The sequence below is a fragment of the Ahaetulla prasina genome, chromosome 4, assembly GCF_028640845.1.
Source record: "Ahaetulla prasina isolate Xishuangbanna chromosome 4, ASM2864084v1, whole genome shotgun sequence".
Taxonomy (NCBI): domain Eukaryota; kingdom Metazoa; phylum Chordata; class Lepidosauria; order Squamata; family Colubridae; genus Ahaetulla; species Ahaetulla prasina.
Window position 1 is genome coordinate 119209461 of NC_080542.1, and position 22054 is coordinate 119231514.

At 36.6% G+C, this 22054-nt stretch overlaps 1 protein-coding gene across 9 annotated transcripts in view; it reads right to left on the reverse strand.

Moving 5' to 3' along the window:
• Window positions 1–22054, reverse strand: part of PLXDC2 (plexin domain containing 2) — a 468973-nt gene that overhangs the window by 221508 nt on the left and 225411 nt on the right. For 8 of the 9 annotated variants that reach the window (XM_058181933.1, XM_058181927.1, XM_058181926.1 and 5 more), the window contains one exon: window positions 17288–17434. In XM_058181933.1, coding sequence (XP_058037916.1) covers window positions 17288–17434 — 147 coding nt within the window. Of the gene's footprint in view, window positions 1–17287; window positions 17435–22054 lie in introns of those variants that run through there. The other variant, XM_058181930.1, reaches the window with a different exon arrangement.

Sequence of the window (22054 nt, forward strand, 5' to 3'; positions counted from 1 at the left end):
TTCCCAATTTGTCCTCATCACTCTTTGTAATTTTTCATCAGAATTTATAATCTTATAAACCCTGCTAACGAGTCCCTTTAGCCCAATTTCATCTTTCATAATCCGAGATACTAAATATTCAAATTCAGTTTCACATCTATTTATCGAATAGTTTTCCCTTAATTTTTTTGTCCATTTTTCTATCTGTATTTTTTCAAACCAACTTAACCCTAATTTTTCAGTAATTTCTTTGTTCCTCCTTTCATTTTCCAAAACTTTTATCCAATCTCTAATAGTTTCTATATTTTCCTCTTTAATCACTTCATTACATCTTATATTATTTTTAATCGGCCAATTTCCAATTGTCTTCCCCAAAAAGATTATATCCGGAATTAAAATTTTAACAAATTTATTCCACATTTTACTTAATCCCTTTAACCAATAACTTCTAATTACACATTTTAAGTTTGCTTTATCTAAAAACCACCTTGATCCAAATTTCTCTATATCCCTTAACTCTAAGTCTCTCCAATAGTTATCCTCACCTTTAAGTATTTTTACCACTATCCGGATACCATATGCACAGTAATAATTAAATAATTTGGGGATTCCTAATCCACCTTCCTTTTGATTTTGATACCACATTTTTTTCACTAATCTAGGTCTTTTCTCACCATTGCAAAATTTGTCCAATTTTTTTCTGATATCCTTCAATATCTTTCTCTGTCAAATTTAGCAGTAGCATCTCGAATAAAAAGTTAAACTTGGGCAGCAACATCATCTTACACATTGCAATTCTACCAAACCAAGACAACTTTAACATTTTATATTTATCTATCTTCTTCTCAATTTCATTGATCACCACATCATAATTAAGTTTTTTCAATTCTTTAACCTTAAGTGAGAGCACTATACCCAAATATTTCAATGTATTTTTAATCCTTATCCCAAATTGCTCTTGCATATTCTCGCGCTCATTATCCATCAATAATTCTGATTTTGACCAATTTACTTTCAGACCTGTCATTTCCTCAAATTCTTTCAAATGCTTATATATCTTTTTCAGGTCTTTCTCTATATTTTTCAAAATAATTAAAGTATCATCCGCATACAAATTTATCTTATACCCCTTATATCCTTCTAATTCTTCATCTTTTTCTATCATTTTTGTCAGGATTTCCATAGCCAATAAAAATAATGTTGGGGACAAGGGACATCCTTGTCTCGTACCTGCTTCTAATTTTATCTCTTCAGTTAATATTCCATTCACCTTCACTCTTGCACTACTTTTTTGATACAATTTTGAAATAACATGTATAAACTTGTTACCAAAGCCTAAAGCCTCCACAATTACTTTAATAGCTTCCCATTGTACGGAATCAAAAGCTTTAAAAATGTCCAATGATACTATACCAATTTTATCACCATTATGTTCAGCTACATCTATAATATTTAATACTCTTCTAACAATATCACTCATATATCTGCCCTTCACGAAACCTACTTGGTTGTAACTTATATATCTATCTATAAATCTACTTAATCTATTACTTATAATAGCAGTAAATATCTTTGCATCCTGATTAATTAAAGAAATGGGCCGATAGGACTCAATCCTTTCTAAATCTTTATCTGGCTTAGGAATTAGGGATATCACCGTTCTATTCCATGATGAAGGTACTTCTCCACCATGTAATATTCCATTAAATAATTTTTGCAATCTTGGTATTATTAATTCTTTAAATTCTTTATAAAACTCAGCAGGTAATCCATCCTCACCTGGAGCTTTCCCTAATTTTATTTTTTGTATAACTCCATTAATCTCATCTTGTGTTATATCTTCTTCCATCAATTCCTTATATGTTTGATCAATTTTCACCATATATTTTTCTAAATAACTTTGCAATTTTCCCCGATTAACTGGTTTCTTTGAATATAGATTTTTTTTATGTCATCATTTAAAATGCATGAGTCAAACCCAATTTTAAAGATGTATTTTTAAACCAATAATTTTCTCTCTCATATTGTCTCTCTCCCCCTCCATCTCTGTCTCTCTGACTCTCTCTCTCACATATACACACACATATGATCAGGGCAGTGAGACATCTATAAGTTCAAAAGTAGAAAGACTTACAAAAAGAAAAGTCTTTGGCAAATTTTATTTCTACTTGCAAACTATTACTGGTCTTTCTGCAAAAACTGAAAAAAAATGAAAAACTGCATATTTTCTTTTGTGTATTTGATGATTAGAATTATATGGAATTATCAAAATAATGTAGACAAATGTTAACCTTAGTGTAAGAGTTTGATGTATTCTTATATCTCTATCAAAGAAAGTTGGAAATCATTCTTTTCCTATTTTTCTTACTTTTTTCCTGCACTTTTACTTTTATCTCCTTCTAAGACTTTTTCCCTTTTTAATTTTCTATTTCTGTTTCTTTATTGCTTAACTTTGTATCTTTTTGAAAACAAACGAAGCTATGATTACTTATCTTATAGGTAAAGGTTTCCCTCGCAGATACGTGCTAGTCGTTGCTGACTCTAGGGGGTAGTGCTCATCTCCGTTTCAAAGCTGAAGAGCCAGCGCTGTCCGAAGACATCTTCGTGGTCATGTGGCCAGAATGACTCAGAGCAAAGGCGGATGGAACTCTGTTATCTTCCCACCAAGGTGGTCCCTATTTTTTCTACTTGCATTTTTACGTGCTTTCAAAACTGCTAGGTTGGCAGAAGCTGGAACAACTAACAGGAGCTTACCCCGTTACATGGTAGCACTAGGGATTCGAACCGCTGAACTGCCGATCTTTCGATCAACAAGCTCAACGTCCTAGCCCCTGAGCCACCGAGTCCCTTATCTTATACACTAGTATAAACAGACAAAGCAAATAATATTACGTTCCCTTGGGGAGCGTAATATTACGTTCCCTTGGGGAGCGTTCCCTTGGGGAGGCATTGAGTAAGACATTAAGGAAGTTTCAACTCTTCTTCATGGGCAGCAATCATTCTAACTTTGGTTGGGCAGAAATACAATGTTGGGAAATTTTGTTGAATTCTATAATTCTTTCTTTCCTGAAAGTGCCTGAACTGGCAGAGCAGATTTATCCTCATTTGAATCAAAGTAAATTGGGCAATAGTTTAAAATAAACCGCTATTTTCTAGAAATAGTGGTTTGGTTACATTATATTAACACACAAACCGTGGTTCACAATAGCTGACCTTAAAAATTACAATAAATCAAATCCAAGAAAACAGCATTTTGATTTCAAAGACCCTGTCTATTGTCTGTTCTTCTCTCATATGACTGCTGCAAATATCTCCAACCAGTTGAAATTAATTTAGGAAGATTCCATTCAATCTGCAAAAATAATCTTGAATGATTGTGAACTGGGTTACATATAATCCAAAAAAGTAGGCAAGCAGGCAAAAAAAATGTCATTGGTTAAACATGAAAAGAAAAAACTAAGCTAGTGCTCAAAGCTCTGATTTTTCTCTGTTTGATTAAACCGAGACCATATTTTTTAATTTCCAGAGTAGTGAAAATTATGTTTGCCCAGACATACTCTCATTGAATTCATGGCAGTTGATTCTGAGGACCAGTGTATTTAAGATTACACTCTAATTTGCATTAAGTAATCCTCTGTAAAGTATTCTTGATATATACATATTTACTTTCTAGTTTCTATTCAAAATTTAAAAACTTACCTTAGTCTCAAGCTGATGTTTTAGCGAGAAAAATCACTTCTTTATTTACCTTCCAATATTCTCCAAGTATATCCACAAATGTTTTCTTATTACTTAATGAAAATAAAGCCAAGGATATCCTTTCTATTTTCCTCTCAAAATTTTCTTCCTTATCCTTTGTACATTTACTCTTTTATTGCAAATTCCAGACTCTTCCTTTAGAGCTCACAATCTTGATGCTTCTTTGATCTTTACACTGTCTCACATAATCTACCTCTCATGCAAAAGCTTTAAATTCTTTTCTCCCCCTTTACTTCAGCTTTTGCCTTAAAGGCAACTCCTTTGTACTATTGGACACAGAACACAATGAGCCTCTTATCTGAAAATCCTTTTTTTCCTTAATGATAGTTGATGCTTTCTTTTCTAAATATGTTTGCACAAAATAAGTTTCACTCCCTTTGATGGCATTAGTTCTATGCAAAAATTCAGATTATATCTATAAGGCATATAAGTATATATAAGCATTAACGTGAAATAACTATATAATATATAAGCATATATATGAGCATAAGTATGTAATAACTGTATTAATTGGATATAATGAAGAGGAACAATAGGACAGGGAACGGTAGGCACATTTGTGCTCCTATGCATGCCCCTTATAGACCTCTTAGGAATGGATCAAACATAACCTAGAGCTCCCAGTTATGAGCAATTATGTTTTCCACTTACTTTGGGTAGTAAATTAATAATTATGTTTCTAATGTACTTAAGTCCCTAATTAATACTTCCTACTTCTCTCTAAAAAAGCCAAGAATTAAATATGGACTTAAAATTCCTACATAGTTCTCTCAGGTGATTTCCTTAAATCACTTCCTTGTCTGGTTGCTAAAAGAAATAGGAAGTTCTTGGCCATTAAAAACTTCCCTTCCACTCCTTAAATCATAGCATGGCCTCAGTTACAAGAGACCAAATATATTTATTGGTTTCATAGCTAACCATTGTTTATTGTTAAACTTCTTCCAAGTAGTCTTAGTTTTTTGAGCAACTTTTTCTCCTGTGCCTTCCCATGAAAACGTGAATAAATCCGAACAGCTTGGTAACTTCAATTATGCAAATAGACCGTGGATGTTATAAATCAGGAATGAATATCTGTACTGAATAATTCTCAATATCCGCCCCACTTTTATCACTAGCTGACTTTGGTGCCAGGACCTTGACTTATATTTAAGACCATGGTGTCTGTATGATACTGGTTTGTTTCAAAAGTTGATAACACAAATTAAGCTAGAATTGCCATATTAGAATATAATGGGATTTTATACAGTCCAGAAACTTTAAATCAAATCTGATGTCTTATAAAAGAGAGCAGACTGAAATAATTTAAATTGAAATACTGGTATGATATTTCCTTGTCTCAACTTCTTCCTGTTCTTTTCAGGCCTTAATGAACAGTGAACACTTTTACATAAAAAGACATAGCTCTTCCTTTGTTCTTTAGAATCACATATTTAAACAATCATTTCCTTAATTTGGTCTGCTCATTTTTATTTTTTTTTACATCTTGCAGCTAACAGAGTTTGTTCCATTGAAAGTGATTATCTACACTGTTCTAAGAAAAGCAACCTCCTCCTTGTTATCTTTAATCCATGGGCGTACAACTTTTTTCAGCCTAAGAACAGCTTCAGCTATTGAGCAATGTGTCAAGTCTTGGTCTCTAAAGCAAATACGAACATATTTAAGAACTTTATTCTTTTTTATTCTTTATTTTTATTATTTTATTCTCCATTTAATGGAGCAACTTAGGAAAGAAGGGAACTCCTTTTTCCTAATTGTCCATTAAATCAGAGGCTGCTGATCCATTACATCAGATGATTGCAGCAATATACATAAATTGTATTATGCCTATCTGGAAATTGACAGTGATTTGAAGGTGGATTCATTGCTGCAGAAATCTGGTCCATGAAAGTATGTTTTACTAATACCAAAAAACTAAAGTTAAGCTGTACTTTACTTCCTTTATTTTTCATTCTTCTACATTCACAAATGCAGAGAAACCCATTCCAATTCTGATATTAAAAATAATGCATGCAGATAGTCTTCAAATCAAAACTATTTGTTTAACAACCATTTGAAGTTACACTGGCACTGAAAAAAGTGATTTATGACTGCTTCTCACATTTATGACCATTTCTCATCTCCTGATTATATGCTCAGAATTCAGACACTTGATAATCAACATGTATTTATGATGGTTATAGCACCTGGAGGTCGTATGGTAGCCATTTGTGAACTTCTGGGAAGCAAAGTCAGTGAGGGAAGTTGTATTTGCTTAATGACTGTGATTCACTTAACAACTGCTTAACAACATGCCAAAGATCTCTCTCTCTCTCTCTCTCTCTCTCTCTCTCTCTCTCTCTCTATATATATATATATATATATGTATATATATATATATATATATATATATATATATATATATATATATATTTGTTTTCTGAGGTTTTCACAGGTGTTTGTATGTAGGTCTTTGGTTGTTCGGGTTTTCTCCCGTGTAAAATTGGAAATGTCTTGGCAACGTTTCGATGAAGTCTCATTCGTCATCTTCAGGCTTCAGCTTCGTGCTTCTGGGAGAAATGTGTGATCGCAGCTGTTTCTTCCTTTTAACTGCTAGTGGGGGTTTGAACTGATTGGGTGGGAGCTTGGCTGTGCTCTGATTGGATGGAGGTTTTTTTGTGCTCTGATTAGCTGGGGGTGAGTCCTGTTTGGGTAGGGCTTGGTTGTGCTCAATTTAGTCTGTGTTGCAGGGGGATTTGAGCTGGTGAGCTGCATAGCTGTTGTTTGGCTTTGTGGTGGTGCTACATCTTCATAGTGGGTGTCAGTCTGCTGCATGTATGGATTGGAGGGGTTTGAAATGGCTAATGTTGCAGCTGCGGTCTGGCTTCTGGTCCTTGGTCGTACTTCATGATCAGTGTGGGTTTGGGTCTGCTTTCTGGGTGGATGTGCGGTGGTGACATCCTGTGTGGACCTCGTGAGTGTGGGTCTGGTGTCATTCCTCGTGTTAGGGACTCATTTGTCAATAAGGGCGGGTTTCCAAATGGCTGGTAGGCGGGAGGTATCGTTGCCAAGACATTTCCAATTTTACACGGGAGAAAAGCCGAACAACCAAAGACCTACATATATATATATTGAGATTATATATATATATCTATATATATCTCAACATATATATTGATTTCTCTTTGAATACATCTCAATGTCAAATCTTTAGTCTGGACTAATTCCAAAGAAATAAGATTACCAACCTAATCCAAAAAGAAACCCCCACCCCAAAGACAGAGAACAAGAAAAGCCTCCCCCCATATATAAAATGCACCATAGACAGAATCAGCAAGATCCACAAACACAACACCAAGACAGCATTCTGCACAAACTGAAAAATATCCACCATCCTAAGAAACCTCAAAGACAAAATTGAGTTAGAAAATCAAGGAGTATATGAAATCCCATGCACCGCCTCCCCCACCACATACATCGGACAAACCAACAGAAGAATAAATGCACGCATTGAAGAACAAAGAACTCAGTCAAAAGAGGAACCAAATTCTTCAGCTATTGAGCAATGTGTCAAGTCTTGGTCTCTAAAGCAAATACGAACATATTTAAGAACTTTATTCTTTTTTATTCTTTATTTTTATTATTTTATTCTCCATTTAATGGAGCAACTTAGGAAAGAAGGGAACTCCTTTTTCCTAATTGTCCATTAAATCAGAGGCTGCTGATCCATTACATCAGATGATTGCAGCAATATACATAAATTGTATTATGCCTATCTGGAAATTGACAGTGATTTGAAGGTGGATTCATTGCTGCAGAAATCTGGTCCATGAAAGTATGTTTTACTAATACCAAAAAACTAAAGTTAAGCTGTACTTTACTTCCTTTATTTTTCATTCTTCTACATTCACAAATGCAGAGAAACCCATTCCAATTCTGATATTAAAATAATGCATGCAGATAGTCTTCAAATCAAAACTATTTGTTTAACAACCATTTGAAGTTACACTGGCACTGAAAAAAGTGATTTATGACTGCTTCTCACATTTATGACCATTTCTCATCTCCTGATTATATGCTCAGAATTCAGACACTTGATAATCAACATGTATTTATGATGGTTATAGCACCTGGAGGTCGTATGGTAGCCATTTGTGAACTTCTGGGAAGCAAAGTCAGTGAGGAAAGTTGTATTTGCTTAATGACTGTGATTCACTTAACAACTGCTTAACAACATGCCAAAGATCTCTCTCTCTCTCTCTCTCTCTCTCTCTCTCTCTCTCTCTCTCTAAATATATATATATATATATATATATATATATATATATATATATATATATATATATATATATATATTTGTTTTCTGAGGTTTTCACAGGTGTTTGTATGTAGGTCTTTGGTTGTTCGGGTTTTCTCCCGTGTAAAATTGGAAATGTCTTGGCAACTTTTCGACGAAGTCTCATTTGTCATCTTCAGGCTTCAGCTTCGTGCTTCTGGGAGCAATGTGTGATCGCAGCTGTTTCTTCCTTTTAACTGCTAGTGGGGGTTTGAACTGATTGGGTGGGAACTTGGCTGTGCTCTGATTGGATGGAGGTTTTTTTGTGCTCTGATTAGCTGGGGGTGTGTCCTGTTTGGGTGGGGGCTTGGTTGTGCTCAATTTAGTCTGTGTTGCAGGGGGATTTGAGCTGGTGAGCTGCATAGCTGTTGTTTGGCTTTGTGGTGGTGCTACATCTTCATAGTGGGTGTCAGTCTGCTGCATGTATGGATTGGAGGGGTTTGAAATGGCTAATGTTGCAGCTGCGGTCTGGCTTCTGGTCCTTGGTCGTACTTCATGATCAGTGTGGGTTTGGGTCTGCTTTCTGGGTGGATGTGCGGTGGTGACATCCTGTGTGGACCTCGTGAGTGTGGGTCTGGTGTCATTCCTCGTGTTAGGGACTCATTTGTCAATAAGGGCGGGTTTCCAAATGGCTGGTAGGCGGGAGGTATCGTTGCCAAGACATTTCCAATTTTACACGGGAGAAAAGCCGAACAACCAAAGACCTACATATATATATATTGAGATTATATATATATATCTATATATATCTCAACATATATATTGATTTCTCTTTGAATACATCTCAATGTCAAATCTTTAGTCTGGACTAATTCCAAAGAAATAAGATTACCAACCTAATCCAAAAAGAAACCCCCACCCCAAAGACAGAGAACAAGAAAACGGCACAAGCCTCCTCCCATATATAAAAGGCACCATAGACAGAATCAGCAAGATCCACAAACACAACATCAAGACAGCATTCTGCACAAACCGAAAAATATCCACCATCCTAAGAAACCTCAAAGACAAAATTGAGTTAGAAAATCAAGGAGTATATGAAATCCCATGCACCCACCGCCTCCCCCACCACATACATCGGACAAACCAACAGAAGAATAAATGCACGCATTGAAGAACAAAGAACTCAGTCAAAAAAGAGGAACCAAATTCTTCCCTGGTCCAACACCTTAAAGCCACAGGACACGATATTGACTTTAAATAGACCAGAACTATCGCCAAAACTGAACACTTTAACAACAGAATAATCAGAGAAGCCATCGAGATAGAAAAACGCCCACACAGCATGAATAAATGAGATGATACCTCCCGCCTACCAACCATTTGGAAACTCGCCCTTATTGACAAACAAGTCCCTAACACGAGGAATTACACCAGACCCACACTCATGAGGGCCACACAGGATGTCACCACCACACATCCACCCAGAAAGCAGACTCAAACCTACACCGATGATGAAGCACAACCAAGGACCAGAAGCCAGACCACAGCTGCAACATTAGCCATTTCAAACCCCTCCAATCCATATATGCAGCAGACTGACACCCACCATGAAGATGTAGCACGACCACGAACACGAAGCCAAACAACAGCAATGCAGCTCACCAGCTCAAATCCCCCTGCAACTCAGACTAATCTGAGCACAACCAAGCCCCACCCATACAGGACACACACCCAGCCAATCAGAGCACAACCCCCCCATCCAATCAGAACACAGCCAAGTTCCCACGCAATCAGTTCAAAACCCCATTAGCAGTTAAAAGGAAGAAACAGCTGCGATCACACATTGCTCCTAGAAGCATGAAGCTGAAGCCTGAAGATGACAAATGAGACTTCGTCGAAACATCGCCAAGACACTTCTAATTTTACGCGGGAAAAAACCCAAAGACCTACATACAAACACCCGCTAAAACCTCAGAATATATATGTGTGTGTGTGTGTTTGTGTGTGTGTATAAATAAATAATTTCTTGAATTTCTCAAACCTATGAAATTGACTACATACAGTATTTCCATAGTATTATGTGCTCCTTTTTCTTTTTTTTCTTTTTTTTCTTTTTGTTTACATTTATATCCCGCCCTTCTCCGAAGACTCAGGGCGGCTTACAGTGTATAAGGCTCTTTCTATTTGTATATTTTTTACAAAGTCAACTTATTGCCCCCCCAACAATCTGGGTCCTCATTTTACCTACCTTATAAAGGATGGAAGGCTGAGTCAACCTTGGGCCGGGCTTGAACCTGCAGTAATTGCAGGCTACTGTGTTCTAATAACAGGCTTCTTAACAGCCTGAGCTATCATGGCCCCTTTTTATAATTTTATTACTGTTATCCATGAGCTCTATGCCACACGCTAAATAAATAAATAAGTACAAACAATTTTGTAAGTAAACATTTAATAATTTAAATTTTTTTTCTGTGTTCATGTGTATGTTTGTTGTGTGTTGGTTCTTTTCCTTAGGGAGCTATGTACATTTTCTCCACTAATTTTAGCATGATATAACATTATATTTTACTGCATAATAACAAGATGCATCTCTTTAACAAGGACAAAGAAAACATGCAAGTTCTGACAAGGTAACTGTTAGAAATTTTAACACTCTGATAGTTCTTTTATTTGCCTCCTTCCTACTTCTTCCAAATTTATTATCTTTTAGAAACTGGAATAAAGCCTAAATCAGTGAGGTGATGTCAAGACCAAGCAAAAGCCACATTTTCCCCTTGCTCTTTGAGACAAAAAGGTTATAATCTAGATTTAACTGTAATTGGTATTCTGGATTTTTTTTTAAAAAAATTGAATGAATTTGATATATGAGATCCTTGCATATGAAACAAATTGCCAAGGTTAAACATATTAAATATCTATTTGATTGCAGAGCCACTTCTGAGAAACAGTCATATTAATTTGGGTCTGGTAAAGGGTAAAGTTATTATAAAACTGTTATTCTATAATGGTTAGCTAAAAGATCCTTTAATCTAAGATACATACAAAAAAGACAACCATTACGGAAGATTACTAATCTGCCTTTTAGTAGTCCGTAGACTGAAAATATAAAGAAAAAGCAGAGAAATTCATGTTTGTGCTTTCTAACTTTTAAAATGGTAAAATGATATTGGATGTTCTCCTGTATTGAAATATTTTTCCCAAAATAACCTTTTTTCTAAAAAGCAAGACTTGCAGCTGGTATTTGTCTTTGTGATTAATAATTTGAGACTAAATAGTCATTTCAGAATTCCACTTTAAAAAAATTTTTTGTACATGGATCATTCTTATGAAAATTTTAATTGAATTGGCTCAGTAAGAAGCAAGTTACTATCCTCATATCTATTGGCTTCCTCTGTAACCAATTTTCATTTTAGTCTTGAAGTTTCTGCAGATACTTTCAAATATGGTTCATGTGCAAAGAATTTAAAGTACCCACCACTTGAGTATAACTATGCCATTAGGGAATTAAGGTTATTTTTTTATTTGTCTGGATAAAACTTAGTTATTTTCACATAAACAAAAATAATCTTTAGCTGTCATCCCCAAATTGCTAATTAAAGTATAACAGTTAATCACCACAACAAAAATTGATATTACTAATGCTTAACATTATTTTCATCTAAGCATTCTTCTGTACAGCATAGATCTCATTAGAGTAAGAATTTTACATATAAATCTGTAGATCGCAAAATTAAGTCAAGTGAAAAGTACCATGAGGTTTATGTAACTTGCTATGTACCAATCCTTCAAGTTAGGCCATGTCAAGAATCAGATACCACAAAGAGACCTGTGATACTACTTTATTGTTTTAGAGTATAATAACAAAATGTTGAAAGCTTGTCCAAGTTTGTCTGTCTTCTATTATGCTAAACAAAATCAGGAGAGTCGTTTATTTTATTTATTTTATTTTTATTTATTTATTTGTCACAACAGTATATATAAGCATAAGCATGAAATAACTATATGAATTTGATACAATCAAAGGGTCCTTGAGTGGCTCAGACTGCGAAGACAGTCTGTTATTAACAGCAGCTGCTTGCAATTACTGCAGGTTCAAGGCCCACCAGGCCCAAGGTTGACTCAGCCTTCCATCCTTTATAAGGTAGGTAAAATGAGGACCCAGATTGTTGGTGGCAATAAGTTGACTTTGTATATAATATACAAATGGATGAAGACTATTGCTTGACATAGTGTAAGCCGCCCTGAGTCTTTGGAGAAGGGCGTGATATAAATGCAAATTAAAAAAAAGGGAACATTAGAACAGGAACGGTAGGCATGCTGGTGCTCTTATGCAGACCTTACAGACCTCTAGGAATGGGGTGAGGTCAATAGTAGATAGTTTTTGGTTAAAGCTTTGGGGATTTTGGGAAGAGTCAGGTAGTGCATTCCAGGCATTAACAACTCTGTTACTGAAGTCATATTTTCTGCAATCAAGATTGGAACGGTTTACTTTAAGTTTAAATCTATCGTGTGCTCATGAATTGTTGTGGTTGAAGCTGAAGTAGTCTTCAACAGGAAGGACATTGTAACAGATGATTCTATGAGTTAAACTCGGGTCATGCCGAAGGCGGCGGAGTTCTAAATTTTCTAAACCCAGGATTTCAAGTCTGGTGGCATAAGGTATAAGGTATTTTGTTGGAGTGGAGAACTCTTCTTTAAAATATTTCTGGACACGCTCAATTGTATTAATGTCCAAAATAAGGTGTGTGTTCCAGACAGGCGAGCTGTATTCAAGAATTGGTCTAGCAAATGTTTTGTATGCTTTGGTTAGTATTGTAATCTTTCTGGAGAAGAAGCTACGCAAGATTAAGTTTACAACTCTTAAAGCCTTTTTGGCGATGTAGTTGCAGTGGGCTTTAGTACTTAGATCGTTTGATATGAAAACTCCAAGGTCTTTAACGGGGTGAGGGTCATCTACAAGGTAATGTCCATCGAGTTTGTATTTAGTGTTCTGATTCTTTTTACCAATGTATAAGACAGCATTTGCTGGTTGAGATTTGGAGGTGCAAAATTTTTGACCATTCCGATACAAAGTCAAGGTCTTTTTGAAGAGTGGCCATATTGTTGGTAGTGTTAAATAGTTTAACATTGTCAGCGAAGAGAACACAATTACTTATAATATGGTCACAGAGGTCGTTAATGTATAATATGAAGAGTGTTGGTCCTAGAATGTTTGATCTGTCCCCCTCCGCAGTCCGGGAGACACGACGATGACTTAATTAGCTGGCAACTATCAGCTCTGGCAGCAAAGTAGCGAGCGTATGCCAAGTGTCTCTGTTATCTCTCTTGATGCCGATGAGTCAGCCAGGAAACCAGGAACAAACAGGACTTCAGCTCTAATTCTCCCTCTAAGCAGTTGATTTGCTTGCCACGAAGTGGTATAGCAGCCCTTGCTGCTTTTATATCCTGTGGCTTGTGGCTCCATGACTCAGCACTTCCTAGGCCTGCCCCACCCCTGCTTCTGTTGTTGCTGCCTCTCCTGCCTACAAAACCTAGGGTCCAGTGAGGCCTGATTGCCATCAGCCAGGTCTGGAGGCGTGACCTGGGGGGGAAAGAGTCAGGGGATGGAGGCCTCGTTATCTCTTCCACCTGGCCTGCCTCTGGCTCCTGCAGCTGAGCCAGGGAAGCCGGTGCTCCCAAGGTAAGTCCTGATGGCCCTTCCCCCTCACTTTCCGAATCACTTTTTGGCAGGGGGCCCGGCTCGGGAGGCGCAGACACAACAACGTTGCCTTGAGGAACACCGCTATAAGAATGCAATACTCGCAGGCTACTTTGGCTACCAGCAGTTCGAGTCTCACTAGTTCAAGGTTGACTCAGTATTCCATTTTCTTGAGGTCAGTAAAATGAGGACCCAGATTATTGGGGGCAATATGCTGAATCTGTAAACTGCTTAGAGAGGACTGTAAAGCACTGTGAAGTGGTATATAAGTCTAAGTGTGATTGCTATTGCTATTTGTTTCTATCTCTGTACTACATACTATAGCTTTGCTTAACAATCATTCAAAGTTATGACAGACTACAAAAAAAGCTACTACTTGTCCTCAAAGTTACGAGTGCCACTCCCTCTCATGCATGTTATGTCATTGCATATTGGATGCTTGGCAACTGGCTCACATTTATGAGAGTTGCTCATATGACCACAATTTGTAACATTTTTTGTTGTTTTACAACAAGAAAGTGTAACCCTCCCCACCTATGAGATATGTTAGATTCACTTAATGACCATGTGGCTCACTTGCAGGGACTTACTTTATAAGCATCACAAAAATAGTAAAAAATAGTACATTAGTAAAATTGAGTCAGATCACATGAGGACTTGCTTAATAACTTGACTTATGACCAAATACTGGGTTCAGTTGTGCTTGTAAGTGGAAGATTACCTGTACTATTTTCTGAAAGTTTTTCCTTAATGGTTCACATTTTAAAGGTTATCTTTAAATTACTTTAGAATAGAATAGAATAGAATAGAATAGAATAGAATAGAATAGAATAGAATAGAATTTTTTATTGGCCAAGTGTGATTGGACACACAAGGAATTTGTCTTGGTGCATATGCTCTCAGTGTACATAAAAGAAAAGATACGTTCATCAAGGTACAACATTTACAACACAATTGATGATCAATATATCAATATAAATCATAAGGATTGCCAGCAACAAGTTATAGTCATACAGTCATAAGTGGAAAGAGATTGGCGATGGGAACTATGAAACGATTAATAGTAGTGCAGATTCAGTAAATAGTCTGACAGTGTTGAGGGAATTATTTGCTTAGCAGAGTGATGGCCTTCGGGAAAAAACTGTTCTTGTGTCTAGTTGTTCTGGTGTGCAGTGCTCTATAGCGTCGTTTTGAGGGTAGGAGTTGAAACAGTTTATGTCCAGGATGCGAGGGATCTGCAAATATTTTCACGGCCCTCTTCTTTATATTACATGATAATGGAATCTGGACCTTCTTCTTTATAAAGATTCTGATTTCATCATCAAATCAGAATATATGCATTATGCAACCACAGATTTCACTTAAATGAATTTTGTGTGCTTAACTGCATGAGTAGTTGCATGTTGGAACAGATTATTTATTTATATCCTGCCATTATTATTTTTATAATCATTTTATTTATTTTTATAAATAATTCAGGACAAAGAACATGCCTAACACTCATCTTCCCCTCCCCCCACCACAACTAATATGGCAAGTTGGGTTAAAAGAGAGTGGCTGATAAATACCCAGCTGCAGTGGTGGAATTCAAATTTTTTTACTGCCGGTTCTGTGAGCGTGGCTTGGTGGGCATGGTGTGGCTTGGTGGGTGTGGCAGGGGAAGGATACTGCAAAATCCCCATTCCCTCCCCACTCCTGAGGGAAGGATATTGCAAAATCTTCATTCCCACCCCACTCTGCGGCCAACCAAAGATGGTATTTGCTGGTTCTCTGAACTACTCAAAATTTCCGCTACTGGTTCTCCATAACCTGTCAGAAGCTGCTAAATAGCGCCACTGCTATTTAGTTGGCTTTGTGCCCAATGCAGGACTGAGTTCATGGTATCCCAGTTTCTAGTTTGCTGCCTTTATTACTACAGTAGGCAAAAATGCCTGGGATTTTGGATGCTACCATGTTTCCCTGAATATAAGACCCTGTCTTATATTTTTTTGAACCCTGAAATAAGCGCTTGGCCTTATTGCCATGTTTTCAAAAGTCTGATTGGGCTTATTATCAGGGGATGTCTTATTTTGGGGAAACAGGGTATATGATCACTTTCACCATGCACTTTCAATGTATGTATCTATTTTTTAAAAAATCTCTTTAAGCTTCCTTAATCAGCATTATCAGAAAGGTTTGTAACTGAAAACTTGCAACTAATCTGTTCTGTTTGGCATATTTAAATTGAATTTAATAGTTTAATATCAGGAATTTTGATAGTTTTATTTTTATTTTTTTTAACAAAGAAAATAGCAACTACAGAAACACACAATTTATTTGTCTCTTCCAATTGACATTCCAAATGAGTTTAAATAAGCCTATCTTAGCCAAAGAGTCATGCCAGTAAGATTCTTTCTGTGAAACCGTTGACTTTCTCTTACCATATAATCCATCACATCCAGACATCTCACAAAATATTTTGTATCAGATTTATTCTTTTAACTGGGACCTCTGATTCCACATTGTCTGACAAAAATAATTTTTATAAATTATATTTTCTAAATCTGGAGAATGTATTAATTATCTCTCTCTTTCCAAATTCTAGAGTCTTTTCTATTACGTCTGTCAGCATGACATGTGGTTGCTGAGTTTACCAACCTTGGAAAATGTTTGAACCTCACCAAGGACAGAAATCTAGGTGCCTTATTTCTTTCTCTTTAGTCATCCTCCTTTCTTTCAGCTTCTTATATTTTCTGAATATTTACTATTAGTGAAGCATCCTTTCAAATGATCTCACTTCTCACAAACATCCAAGTGCTTCTCAAGTGAGAATCAATTCAGCTTGAATCAATTCAGTCACATCAACTGAATTGTCATTTCTGCTACTGAATTTAGATTCCTTTAGGACTAATCTTCATTTTTCTGGTGGTTTCAGTATGTTGAAAAATGATAGGAATTCTATTTGGCAGTAATGGGGCACTGAATTATATATGTAAATCAGAAGCTTAGTTAATATCCTCACACAAGAATTTTGTGTGGGATCAGAATTAGCCAAGACATATTTTTGATATGGAAATAAAATTACATCTGTCACCTCTTTCTCATTTGACAAGTATCAACAACTCAAAACAATAATATTTTGACAAGGATTTAATATCAGTCAGAAATTCAGCTCATATAAATGTAAAGGATAAACACAGGGCTGTTTCTTTCTAGATCTAAATATGGCAGTTAAACTAGTCAATTTGGACTATAATTCATCTGTCAAACAAATGCAAGGCAAAGCAACTGCTGACTTGAATGTCACTGAAACTATTTCTTGCTTTTAAAACACTTTGTAATTTTCCTGCAGTTTTTTAAAAAGAAATTCAAAGGCTCATTTGATTAAAAAAAACCACCTTCATGAAATGTTTTCCTACAGATATATAAAATGAGATAATTTCTTCTTTAAAAAAACCACAAAAATTAGAAAAGGATTTCCAGATTTGAGTTATAGATTAATATTTCTGATTACATGCTATGCTATGTTACGACCTGACATGAATGACATGTAACATAAAGGTAATTCAAGTATTAAGAGAAAAGAATTAAATTGGAATATATATCAAATGTCTTACTGCGGCTTGTCGGTGGGTATTGGAGAGTATTCCATGAATCTTCACCTTATCTTTTTCCATTTTGTCAATGTTTACCCACAAATCTCGGCTGGAAGAATCAAATGGGCCATATATCCTTGAAGTGTAATAATTGTGATCCATGTCTTCCTGGGGGAGAAAAAGACCAACATAGATCTGATCTTATTTTTCAGTCTTTTTGAAATATTAAGAAACAGATGCAAAACTTTTATTTCTTTCATCACATAGACAATAAGCAGAGAACTGAATGCTAGAAAAGAATAGCAAACACCCTACTCGTGATTTTATAAATGTAGTTTTTATACTTTAGAAGTTTGAACTAACTGTAACTACTGTGTTTCTCAGAAAATAAGACCGAGTCTTATTTTAGACTTGAAAATAAGCACTTGGGCTTATTTTTGAGGCTGTCTTACTTTTTTTGAGATGCAGCAGGCCAGACTCGGTGAGCTGGACGCACCGTGATGCACCATTGCTTCCATTCTGAACCTTCAGCGTTCAGAATGGAGGCTTTCTGGCGAATGGGAGGAAAATGTGGAGTTTTTTTCCTGCCTGCCATCCTTCCCTCAGTCTGTGCTGAGCTTGAGTAATGGATGACAGGAAGGAAAATTCCCCTCCCCATTTTCCTCCTGTTCACCAAAAAGGCTCCCAAGAGCCTCCAAAAAGAGGGAAAAAGCAAAGCATCTGGCTGCCAACCTGCCAGTTTTGAGGAAGCAGCCCAAAAAGCAGAAGCATTGCACCCAGAAAGCGAAGGGCAAAAGCGGTATTTGTGATACCCCAAGGGTTGTGCCTGCATGCTTGTGCCACCACTCGTGCTGGCCACGCCCATCCCCCCAGCTTATTTTCAGGGTAGGGATAATATTAGGCCCATCCTCCAAAAATTAGGGTTGGGCTTATTATTGGGGTGGGTTGTGTTTTCAAAGAAACATGGTACTTTATACTGAAAAATGTGTTTCTGGCCTCCAGAGGCTTCAGGGAGGCCTGCTAGGTCCAAAATGGGGCACAGGGTGGTCGCGCACGCCTGCATGGGGGCGTGGGAGAGCGTGGGGGGTTGCATGCACCTGCGCAAGGGGGCGGTGCAGTGCAGCGGATTGTGTGTGCATGCGCAGGGGACCAGGGTATGGCATTGCATTATGGGTTGGGCATGCACACCTGTGTGCTTTTGGCACCCGAGGAAAAAATGGTTAGCCATCACTGGTATAGAGTTTTCTGCTTGGGTGGAGAGTTGGACTAGAAGACCTCAGGGTCACTTCCAGCTCTATTATTCTATTCTGCTATTCGGTTTTATTCTTTCTATGATCCTGTGTATCCATCCAATTAAGTCCAAAAAAAAGTCTGTAATGATATAGGTTCTCTATAGGCAGGGATTGGGACTAGAAGACCTTCAAGGTCTTTTCCAACCCTATTATTCTAAAAATTAATCACTACATGGTTAAGAAGAAATCAAAGGCTGATGTAACTTCCTTCAAGTTAAAGTTAAAGCTAAAATCGCTCAGCAATACCCTTAAACAGCAATATTCCTGGTTTTGACACTTTACATAATCTGTACTACACCATTTACCACCTAAATGATAGCTGTGTAAAATATATAATAATGTGAAATAAAAGGGTAAAATGTTTCTTGTCCTTAGACTTTACCTCATTGCCAAATGGTGTTTTAGAATAAGATCAGAGAACTTACATCTGTCCATGTGTGGGCCACCATAGACAGACGTACTTGATGTTTGTTGGTGGTAGGAATTGAATTTTGACATCTGCAGAGTAATAACTTCCTTACCCAGGTGGTTTACAACAACAGAATACCTTAAAAAATTCTTAAGAATTAAAACATTTCCAATTAAAAATAGCTTAAAATATAACCCAAGTTAAAATCCAACCAAAACAAAAAAGTCACTACTATCTAAATGTCTGTTGGAATAGCATTGTTTTTACAGCTGTACAAAAAGTCTAAAGCTAGAGGACAATGATCTTCTTTTCACTCTGAAATTTTTACTTCTAGGGAATTATGAATAATCTGCAAAATTGTTGAACTGGTGTATTTCAAGCTATGTGCAAGTAGGAGGCTAACAGTTTAGATTTTTAACTTTTAAGTAAGATTTGTCATCATATTTTATTCATGCATAATATTAATAAAAAACAAATGTTCTACTTTATCTATGCTCCTGATTTTAGTTTTTATTGTGACTTGTATTATGTTACCTTCTGATTTTAATCTGTCTGTTGTTTTCAGAATGTGCAAATTCTGTTTGGCTTCATAAAATTATCTTTTTTGCAATAAGCCTAGGGATTGTTTTTGTCCTCTTCTTTCTACCTTGTTTGGGACTTTGAGGTCAATCAAGCATTAAACTGCAGTGACAGCACTTCAATGAAAACTTTGCTTGGTGTAATCCAATCTACTCAGACTGACCAACTATTATTTTGATTCATTTCAGTCCAGAATGCTTTGCAATATTCCTTCCTCTCCAAAAGGATTTTCGGTCTCCCCACCCGCTTACATCTGAACTGTAGTTCAACATTCAAGCACTGATAATTGTAGTGCAAATATAAAATACAGTGAGTAATTGCGGTCTAAACTACATATCAGTTTGGGAAATATAGATCTGATAGATTTATTATAAGTGAAACTCTATTATAAATCATCTCTCTGACGTGGTATTTCTAGAGCAGCTATGTACATCATTAAAGATTTTCAAAACAATACAATGCTGTTGGAAAATGACACTGTATAAGGTGTTAGCCAATTAGAACCCCGGGAAGTGTCCTCTTTGAAGATAGCTAAACTATTAACAATCACAACAGAGTCAAAAGCTAAAGGGCAGGGGCAGAAGATTTGGCAACTGCTCTTACCTTGTAGTAAAACCTGTAAGCAACTCTGATAGCTTACGATGTCCAAAGTTTCTTATCTGACAAGCACAGATTAATGCATAGAGACAATATGAAAATTTAATCTTGGAAAATGTAGAGTTCTTTTTAAAAAAATCTTAACTTTTTTCACTTGGATTAAATTTCTTATTATTTTGAATCTAATAACCAACTCAAAACAACAGAAGCATGGAGATTTCTGAATATTTACATGCATTCACAGCTGAGTTATGGTCTATAAGCACTGTCCATACTGCCATCTATTCCATATCAATATTAGACTTTATAGAAAACAGAAGACCAGATCCAGTCGCAGTGTTTATATAACATATGTATTTATATATTTACATCCTGTCTTTATTATTTTAATAAATAATAATTAATGAGGCAAATATAATAGCCCTTTTCTTCTATTTTTCCCATAACAACACCCCTGTGAGGTGAAGTGAGCTGAAGAAATATTTACTGGCTCAAACTTATCCAGCTGGCTTTTATTCCTAAAATGCTACTTCAACTCACAATCTCCTGGTTTCTTGCTAGATGCTTTAACCACTAGGCCAGACGGGTTCTCAACTGTATTAGTTACAAATCAAGAACCCCAATTGCACAAAATCTAGCTTTGGCTAGTTTCAACCTACGTTAGGTTATATTCAATGCCGTAATGTTTTGTGTGATCATAGCCAATTCAATGGACTAGATTTTTCCATTACTTAAATGCTCTTACTTTACATACAAGGGAACAATATACAATATTTTTAACTGATGCTATTAAGCAAAAACACGCAGTACACTGAAGACGAAAACTGGGCAAGCCATGGTGAAAGGAGTCACCTTACTATCCCCCAAGAATGAAATGGAGCTATAATTCAAATGTGCCTGAAAAATATTAGGTTGAAAATATCCATTTCATCCATTCATGTATATAACCTTTAGCAAAACATTCAAACGTTATGATACGTTTTTTCATTATCAGTGAGACTCAAAGCATAATTAAATTGAAGCTAATACAATGATTTAATTTGTATCATGTAATTAAATCCCAACCAACACCTTCATGATGGATGCCCAACATTCATAGTTCATGTTACAATCCTTTCATGATCATATAGTACACTAAAAATTGTCATAAATAATAAGACTTTTTTTAAAAAAAATATTGAATCAGGTAATGAGGAATTTTGGCAAAGATTATATCTTGGCACAATTTTATTTCCACAAACAAACGTGTAGATTAATTACCATGTGTCCCAGAAAATAAGACCAAGTCTTAATTTTTTTGTCTCCAAGGGGCATTAGGTCTTATTTTTGGGGATGTCTTTTCCACTGTCTCACCTTGCAGTGGCAGAACCAAAAGCCCTGCCCGGCAGGAGCCATTTGGCTGCTACTGGTTTACTTCTGCAGCCACTTGTTGCCACTTGTGTGTGGCAACCTCTGGCCACTGTTACGCTGCCAGAGGCTTTCAGGAAAGGCCTGTACAGCCGAGAAACAAGCTTTGGATTGATTTCAGTCAGAAGCCTTTTGCTGTTAGTCCAGAGTTTATTTCTCAGCTCCACAGGCCTTTCCTGAAGGCTTCTGAGGGAAAAACAGAGGTCAAGGTGTGTGCCGCATGCATCAATCCGGAATGCTTTTCTCGGCTACCCAGGAAGGCCTCTGATTGTCGAAATGGAGGCCGGGAGGAACCTGCGCTAGTGGCAACAAGCCCACAGAAGAAATGGGCTGGCAAGGCAAGGCAGGTGTCAGGGTGTAGGAGGCCTGGCTGCAACTCTCCTAAGGTAAGTGGGTGCAGGGCACATGGGGCAATTCTACCCCCACATCCTTGCCCTAACTTGATTTTTACCCGTGTGCCTTGCCCCATCTCATGCAACCAGGTGCAACAGAGTAGGTGGGGGT